Source organism: Morone saxatilis, unplaced genomic scaffold (genome assembly GCF_004916995.1).
Source record: "Morone saxatilis isolate NCDOM2014 unplaced genomic scaffold, NCSU_SB_2.0 Contig24, whole genome shotgun sequence".
Lineage (NCBI taxonomy): Eukaryota > Metazoa > Chordata > Actinopteri > Moronidae > Morone > Morone saxatilis.
The window spans coordinates 11,133,921-11,143,671 of NW_023339807.1; the positions used below are offsets into that span (position 1 = coordinate 11,133,921).

At 40.8% G+C, this 9,751-nt stretch overlaps 1 protein-coding gene across 1 annotated transcript in view; it reads left to right on the top strand.

The window, feature by feature from the left end:
- LOC118335717 (focal adhesion kinase 1-like) overlaps nucleotides 1-9,751 on the top strand; it is a gene marked incomplete at its 5' end in the record, with an annotated part of 46,974 nt that overhangs the window by 2,390 nt on the left and 34,833 nt on the right. The window contains 2 exon segments of the mRNA XM_035672142.1: nucleotides 8,332-8,618; nucleotides 8,721-8,887. Of these exon segments, the coding sequence (XP_035528035.1) occupies nucleotides 8,332-8,618; nucleotides 8,721-8,887 (454 nt within the window).

A 9,751-nucleotide genomic window follows, 5' to 3' on the forward strand; every position in this document is an offset into this window, starting at 1 on the left:
CACACACACACACACAGCCATCCCCTCCCTCCCCGGTTCTGCCCGTTAGTGAGCAGAGCAGCTTTTTCGCAGCGTGGTCACAGCAGCCTATACAGAAAACACAGCAGAGGAGAAACACCTGGCACACATGCACACACTCACTTTGTGAGTATTTTCGCGCACACACTCCCTTTGCGTTGCTGACACTGAAACACACTTTCCCAGACACACACACACACACGCACGCATTCACCTACTTGGTTAGCCACATGCACTCTTGTATACGTACACCCTCTCTCCGGCTTCCACGTATACTCTCTCGCTCTACGTTCTCTTTGGTGCACTCATTACGACTGCTCAAGGATTGCGCTGGATATACAGTGTGTGTGTTTTGCTGCGGCATTGTGTGTGTGTCAGGTTGGGAATAATGTTGTGATCTAGTTGCTCTTGCGCTGCTCCAGAAGAAAGCCTTCAGAAGCAAGACTGAACGACACACAGCTGACTGACTTCAAAAACTGATATACTGCATCCATTTTTTTTTTTTTTCTTTCAACCCACTCCTGCAACATCATTTTCTCCTCACAGTTCTCCTCTCATCCTGTCCTGCCTCGCTTCATGTCGCATCTTTTTTTTTTGTTCTGGACTTTTTGCTCCACCTTTCCCTTCAGGTGTCTGTCACTTTATGTTTCTCTCTGACATCAGACACCTGCTTTGACCTGGTTAACTCCTGCAGGCTCAGAGCATTGTAGTAAAGCTTTGGAGGATGTGAGGCTCAGCTTCTCCCTGGGGTTTCTCCGCTTTCTCTCTTTCTCCCACTCTTCTTCTTTCCCTTTATCATTTTCCCTTCAATTATTTCTTTATTTTTGGTTGGTTTTCCGTCCTTATTCTCATCCTTTAGTCTCTCCCTGTGTTGTCTTTCTTCTTCTGTCTTTATCCTCCGTTCCCTTTCTTGCTCTGCTTTTTCCCTCCTGCGTCGGTCACTCTCATCCACCTCTCCCTCACTTTGCTCCATTTTTCTACGTCTCTCTTTGCCCTACATTTTCGTCTCTTTTCTCACTGATGCCAGTTTCTCTTTTCTCCTCACTCTCATCTTTCTTGCCATCTCCTTTGGACAACATTGTGGATTTAAAGAACAAAACTACCACCTTTCTTGTAAAATGGCACTTTGATGTAATTATATGGAGTCCTACTCTCCCAGCAAGGGATGTCGGTGTTATTTTGTAACCTGGATCTTTGACACACAGTGCTAAACCCTGAGACTTAAGATTTATGGCTGCAGGGAAGCCGCCGTCTTTGAATTTCACATCAAGGATTGATTAATTGGATCAGCAGCCCCGTGCCGAAGACCTGAATTTGATATTTTGTGAGGATTTATTGGACCGCAGGATGGCCTAATGGGTAGAGAAATCATCATCCAACCACAGAAGCCAGGGTTGAATGTCTGTTTTGGGAAGCCTCCACCCTGCTGAAGTGTCCTCGAGCTACTTACTGAATCCTCTCCACCCACAAGTGCTCCATCTCCCTGAAGTGAAGGAGCGAAAAATGAACTTCCTTACAGGGATCATTGCATATCACATTGCACAATGGTGAAGATCTTTTGCTGGGTTAAAGGTCATCAGTGTGTCAGGTCATTGGGCGGATTGTAACTAAGACCTGGACTCCAAGCAACTTCCTCAAACCCTGAAGTAAAATGATGTTTCAGCAGGCTTAAGGAGAGTGACTTGCTGTCTTGTGATCTGAAGCTTGGATTACTGAACCAGTCAATTACTGAACCAGATACTGTACTACCAGTTTTCATTGTCTTTCAGTTGTTGCAGAAGAAGGTCTTACATCCAGATTAACTTTGACTTAGACAGATTCTGCATGCTGTGCCACTGTGGATGTGAGAAGCTGAGTCAGACCTTTATCTCGGTGTTATTTAAAGGTGAAAACATTTGGAGCATCTCTATCAGCTGGACTTGGACCCTGTTGATAGATGTTGAGTGCAGTGGCTGCTGGAGCATAGACAGTCACGGACTGATATTCTCTACCTCCTGTGGGGACACTTGCTGTGTCATCCGATTTTACAGTACAAAGGATATTTGACATCCCCTGTTTCCTCTTACTGGGCCTTTCTTTGCTTTACTGGAGTTACTTACAACCCTGGGACACCAGCTTTGATAGATTTTTTTTTTTATTACATTTCCTGTGGCTAAAAGTTGAACAGTGGATACTATCACCCCTGTAACCAATGACAGCACAGCAGATCTCAATTTCTAACTGTTTTGGGGAGATTTTAGGATATCTCTACTTGCTTTTCCTTGGTTTATTTAAATTTATGTACCAGGAATTTTTCACTGTTATTTAAAGCCAGGTTAGGAGCAGGTCCTAGTCCTAGGCTCTATGCTTTTGTCAGGGCCCAGCAGTTTTGTCTGGGCCCTGTGGCCAGACCTTAAACAGCTCCCCCATCAAAACAAATGGAGAACAGCGGCTGCATCCCTCTCTGCTGGAGCAAGGGGGCCTGCATCTACGCACAGCACCCCCTACCAAGTATGTACTAATAAGTGTATCAATAGAAATACATCGTATACAAACTGAATGCAAGTGTGCATACTTAAAAAATACAGCATGTAGTTGAATATGTTCTTGTTTACTCTTTGTACTTAATTAACATACAACATGTTTTGGCAGGCTGCTTGGATTTCATTTTCATGAGCTATGTTTTCTGCCTCATGAAGAGTGAAGTTGCAAAACTGATTTGTGTATTTCATCATCTTGGGCTTTGGGAGAGGTTTTAAGTAACATTATCACAGTGGGTTAGGATACACCTAAATTCCTGACTAAGAACTCATGACCAGCTTTAACTTCTCGAGCTCTTTGTAAACAGGAGAATGAAAAAAAGCCGCCCGGAGTGCTGCATGACCAGCTGTCAGTCACAGGAATAACCTTTGTTTTGAATTTTCCTGCAGGTCCATGTAGCAATGCAGAATGGCAGGTCAACAAATGAGTTACTTGTGTACTGCTTCATTTTTACAGCACTTGATTTGATTTAATAGGGCAGTGTGAATCTGAATATTTTTTTTGCTTTGGTTCAAGCTTTTGTCTGGAAATCCGACTGAACTACGGTTGTGAATTCTTATCAGTTCATTTGCCATTTGGTTTAATATGAGCTGTAATTAGGCTGGTGAATAAGTATGTGGGGAGATGGTGGTTATAAGTTACCCTGGCAGCCCTGATGTCACTGGAACACTTTAGAACACACACACACACTCTGTTAGTGCTGGTCCTTTGGGTTTTTTTTATTTGGTTACACCCTAGAGAAACATTGTATGAAAGCAACATTATTGGTCTTATTAACAACAACAGTATTGGTCAGTCACATATTTATATTTATTGATATACAATCAATGTTTAGACTTTAGGCTTCTTCTCTGTCCCCTGGTATAGATAATGCGCATCCTTGGCAGAAGACGGAAGAGCGAGTGTAGTTTGGTAGGGAAGGGGGAGGGCAGAGGAAATTGTTTGAGGATGAGAGAAAGATGAGAGGGAGGAAGGAAGAGAGGTGGTTCAATAGGACAGGGGGATCAAATGGAGATGTGAAGGCAGGAACTAAAAGGCCTGTGAGCATGTGAGATGAATGACAGGAGGAGATTAAGAGGGGGGGGCAGAGAGAGTTGCAGATGAAGGGGGGGAAAGGAAAGAGTTGCAGATGAAGGGAGGGAAAGGATGGAGAAAGATCTGGCATGTTAGGAGAGGGGAAAGGAAAAGATGAAGTCTTTGGAAAGAAAGACATAAAGATGGGGATAACTGTGAAGAATGAGCAACTGATGAAAAGAGGAAGAGAAAGGGATGGTAAAAAAAAAAGAGGAACAGGCTCCCCCGGGATTGTGCTAACCCCAGTAACCCAGATACCAGTTAGCCGAGGAGATAAAGCGTCCTCCTGCTGCTGCTACGGGACAGAGCTCAACTCCAGCCTACTGTGGTTTTAGCAGGCTGACTGTCAGTCACTGGAGCCCCACTGAGAGAAGGGGGTGGTGGGCCTGGCAGCCGTATGCTCCCCTCCTGGCTGCCTTCATGGCCTAGTTGATTTGATTCCTCTCCCTTTTCTCTACTTGAGTGTGTGAGGGCAAGCATGTGGGGATTTAGTGCAGTTATGTTGAGTAGAAATTGGTGCAGTGAGAAATGGGTTTCATTTGTACTGTGCTGTGTAGTGCACCTATTTTAAAACAGTAATTTATGTACTACAAGATCCATATTTTGTAGTGCCCCAAATTTAGATTTTGCAAGCTATAGAGTCAGGCACTAAAATACAGCCTTTTGTAATATATTGGCTTTTATAGTCTATGTATATTAGTTGTTTGTTTTGATGGCGTGCCGCACACGAATGCGGTGCTGTTTAGCAAGTCCCAGGTGTCAGATCTTTCCATGCTGGATAATATAAATAAATTAAAAGTATTCTATGGCAGAAACCCTTCATCTGTACCACAAACTGATGCTTTAGCTTTAGAGCCATAATTTGTTTTTTTCAATTACATTTACATTACATTACAATTATTTGTAACAATTTCAGATATTTTGCTAACAAACAGACAAAACATAACCCCTTTCCAATTCTTTGCCAGACACAATTAAGGAAAATAATTTAACCTACTATCAGCCTAACCTGTAGTGCATTACATGGATTCAGTCACATACTGGTTGTTAGCTTCAGTATTTAGGGGCTTTTTTTAACACTAATGTTTTTTTTTATATAAGCGCTACTGAAAAGCAAGAATTTCCCAGTTATGTGTGATGTAAGTGTATTTACAGCATAAAGTAGCTGTATGCATACGCCACGGCAAATGCAGGTATGCATACTTCTCTAATAGGATTTCATCAAGCTGTATGTAGTATTTAGGTTAAGGTTACGTGTGTGATTTTGTGTCGTGTATGCGGTGGTGCGTTACAGCATTTTAGTGCTTAATATCTAATCTGATTACTGAGTGAGTGAACAGCAGCAGATGGCTGACTGTGGTTTATGACTCTATAGCTCCATGGGGGCAACGGTTTCTATTTTAAAAAGGAGTTGCAGTCAAAATAATGTCCCCAATACATTTTTTAGTGTGCCCCTCTGAGACGAGGCATGAAGGCTGGATATAAACTAAGAGAGTAGCTGTTACAACAACCGAAGGTGTGTTGTGCAGCTGTATCACAACTCGTGTACATTTCCACAAAGTCTGTTTTGATATAAATGTATCATTAAGCCCCAATAGTGCAGCAAACACTGGTGTACTGCATTAAAACAAATATGCTGTGACATTTGTTTTTGAGGCAATATAATTTTAGTATATGTTGTAATTTATAAGTTGCATTATTTACAAGAAACGGCAAAATGTTCTTATGTCATTACTCCAACATCCACCAAACCCCTCATGGTCAGTTTGTATTATGGTCAGTATTATGAAGTGGTTCATAGTTCAAACCTCCGTCCCTTTCAAATGCAGCACTGATCTTCACTAAAATTGTTCAAAAACTAAAACAAATGCCTAGTATAATGTGAGATGTAGTTCAGAAAGCTGGAATTTGAAAGACCTCATTCATATGTTTATTTTATGCAGTATAATACTACTTTTTTAATGTGTTCATCTTACTCACATTTTCATCAGATACGTAGATAGGGTCGGTAGTTATTAGCAAGACAGCTGGTATTGTTATAATGAGATGATGGAGTGGAATTATAGCACCAGTACACTCTTTAGGGATTGTAACAAGCCACCTAATAATCCAGCAGTATTATAGCCACAGTGGTATCATTTTAATTGGATGATGATAGTAATACTGTAAGAGGGACATTTGTAATCTAATCTTCACTAATCTGTTGTACTAAAGCCTTAAAGGTCTGTTGAATGTGTGGCCATGCTTGTGACTGTTATACAATTACCTCTATTCATCACACCTACAGTATGAGTTAATGTTTAATAACCGTGTATGATTCCAGGGCTTCTTGCCCTTAGACGGTGGAATATTTCAATAAAATGGCATTGAAAACATACATGACTATTTAAGTTTACATACTTGGATTACTAAAATGTTACTTGGCCCTTTTACATGTGAGAAAAAAAGATCATTTTAGACAGTTTATACGCCAAAGATAAAAACAGGTCAATGTTTCACTCTTGCAAATTTTCCTAAGATCTAGAAACCAAAGGGAAAAAAAAAAAGATTTACAAAAAAACACTAACAATTTATTCACAAAGCACACAGGTATCTCAACTGGAGATTAAGGATAATTGCAATAACATAAGATACAGAACAAGAAAACAATAGTAACAAAAAGGTTAATTATACCAAGAAATGTATAATAATATGATATGAATGAGTGTGAGGCTTTCATGTCAGAACACTGCAATAAAAACTACAGGAAACTAGTGCAATGCCTCTCCATATACACAGGATGTAATAATGTATATAGGACTTGTGCACAAGAGTTTTACACACATACTATTGATACAGCAAGTTCTTAACAGAGAGTGCTGAGTCAAGTTATCAGATACATAATGTCCTCCTTTACAAATCTGCAGTCATTGCGCGCGCACACACACACACACACACACACACCCCCCCCGATATGTATTTCTCTTTGAAGAAGTCTTTGAAGAGGCAACTGTAGGTCAAGTTGTTAAAAGAGCTGAATCAGCATTTCCTGGGTTACTCCATATTTCTCTCTCTGTTTCTTTCTCCCTTTTTTATCAGTGTGAAGTGGTCTGGCTGTGACCTAAACACAGAAAAATGCTGAATGTAGTGATGTTAGCAGTAGTGATTTTCTGCTTGCTACGGGCTCGTTCAGAACAGTAATGAAACAACCAGGGTTGACAGTAACAGTAACTGAAAACACAGTTCGTCAGCTGGATTTATTGTCTCCATGTTTAGTGCATTCAATAAGTCATTCAATAAAAATAACTAGATCTTTGAGCCCTGAATAACCTGGTAGATGATGATAAGATGATGCAGATTACCAAAGAAAGGTCTGTTTCCCCAATACTGGAAATGAACCATAAAATCAGTCAGTCAATCAGATTTGGTTTGCTTGTGTCTCTTTTGAGTTCAGCTGAAACCGGTCACTGTAGTGATGATGACTTAACAAAGCCTGCAGGGATAACCAGGAAGGGACAGCATGACACAGGAGACAGCAGAGTGTGTGGCTTGCATAAGGATAAGATGTATGTAGATGAACCTATGAAACAACCTTAAAGAGGATAAATGGGTGAAAGACAGAGACAAAACGGTGCTTGTGTTTGCTTGGCTCTGATACATGACAAAAGCCTTCCTTTTACGCACTGCAGTATGAATATTATTCCTGCTGTAGCCTCACACTGTGCTAATAGAGTAAATGTGAAGAAAGCTATAGTTAGTTTTTTTTACATTAAGTAACTTGTTTTCTGAATTAGACATCTAACCTTACTGTAGGTTTTCCTGTAAGAGCGCAGGATGAATTCTCTAAGAATTCCAGAGGGTCCACCAGATTGGAAACTGCAGCCTAGCAGCCATACGACTGGTTGAAAATAGTAGAAATTTGCTTCACAGAGACTCTGGTATGGCTTGGACGTGTTGGCCACTTTCACTTTATTTGGAAGGTAGGACTCAGTGACCAGTTTACCGACAGACTGGTTCACTGACTGTTCTTTGGGTGGCTTGCTGTTTAACCCAGTGCTTGACAAGACTGACTGCCTGGTTGATTTAGAAGTTGGCTGACAAGATTGACCACAGTGTTTCCCAGTGGTTGGGAATTTATTTGTTTAAATGCATCTGATTTATGTTGAGTTATGAGTCCATTAGGTCCTTCTAAAAAGACCATGTGTCACTGTTTTACTGGTGTGTATTGACTCTTTACTGACTGACTGAATAATTTACTGGTTGGTAGCCTTACTAAAACACATAACCCCTCTGCATCACTCAGACACACGCTCAATAATTTGTAGTGTAGTATATGCAGTTGTGCGTGTGTGCTTAAACACAAACATGTGTATTACCCCGCTCTCTTTCTACAGTTGTTTGTTGTCTCAGTTTTATTATCTCTTCTCCACTTGTATTTATTCTGCATGAGTCCTCTTTTATGTCTTTATGATTATTAATAATGTAACCTGTGTTTGTGTCAATGTATAAATGTATTAAGTGCAGTATGAATGACAGACTGGTGGTGACTGAGGTTATTTGAGTGGGTGTTTTTCTGTCTCAGCTATTCTTTCAGCAGTGTGTTGAAAAGGGTTGATGAAGCAGTTTTGTTTGCATAATCTCCTTTTCCCTTTGAGGGCACAATACACGTTGATTACAAATTACTATACAACTATGGGGGAACATTTTGACCTCTGTCCTCTCTGTTTGTCTCTTTTTCAGAATATGACGCCCAGTTAGCCCCAGCAGGAGCATCTGAGTCAGGTATGGCGTCATCTTCCTACTTGGAACCCAACCACAATCACGCCGCAGCGGGTGGTTGTGGGGTTAAATCCCGTTCTGGGATTCCCGGTGGTACTGGTGTTGGTACCAGCGGCTCTGCTGGAGGCCTTGAGCGGCCCCCAGGCTCCATGGACCGGGTTCTGAAGATCTTCCATTATTTTGAGACAAACAGTGAACCATGCACCTGGGCTAGTAATATCAGGCATGGAGATGCTACAGATGTCAGGGTAAGAGGCACGCACATTTTCTTACCTTTTTTAGCCCGCCATCATCATCATTTCCCTGGTTTTCACCTTTTGCTTTGTTCATCCTTTCACTTGTTTCAACAGGGTGTTATCCAGAAGATAGCAGAGATCCACAAACTGCGCTGTGTGTCCTCTCTGGGTCTCCGTCTGACCCATCTGCACTCTGATGCACTCCATTGGTTACACCCTGATTTGGGCGTGTCTCACATCAGGGAGAAATATGAGAAACAACACCCCCAGGAGGAGTGGAGGTAGAATTACAACCAGATTTTATGTTTTATACTCACTGTTTGCTCCCAGTCACCATGTCTTTCCTTGTTTCACTTTTTCCATAAGTGATACTAGAGAGTAATGCATATGTTTGCAGAGTGCGCTCAGATCAGTGAGCAGAGACCATCAGTACTCCCTTGTGGTCTAGGTAGCTGTAGGTTGATACATATGGGTTCTTTAATGTGCATATGTCAATAATAAAATATCAAACAACAGGCCAAGTAACATAACATTACTAAATCTCCCCAGAGGAGAACAAAAGGCTGATCTTTACAACAAACATAGTGGACTATGCAGAAGCAGCACTTGCTAGCAACCTACTAACCAAGAGTATTTTATTAAGCCTACTTTACAAGCTACAGCTACATAACATATGGTCCCAATGAAAGCATTTTATACTGTCAATATATCGCAGACCAAGACCTGTAACATACTAACATACATGTGAACTACTGTATACAAGCAGTAAAAAATAAGATATTACAACCAAGTATTTAACATTGAGTTGCTCCTTTTACGGCCACTGTGTTGATTTTCTTGAGATTTAAAAGTCATCATATAATATTCTTCCTCATTCATCCATAGCTCTCTATTGTTAATACAGAGGAAATAACAGCCAAAATGAATAAAAGGTTTACAGTGGCGTTTATCTACCTGACTTCATTGTTAAAGTACATTGAGTACATTGAGAACTTGAGTGCAATAGTTCTTGCTAGTATTATTTTTTGCCCAATATTACTATAATTTTATAGTCTTATTGTTCCCATTTATTAGATGCAGTAGCCTTATGCCATGAGAGATGATCTGCTCTGTCCAATGAAAGCCTTTCTCTTATTTGAAAGCAG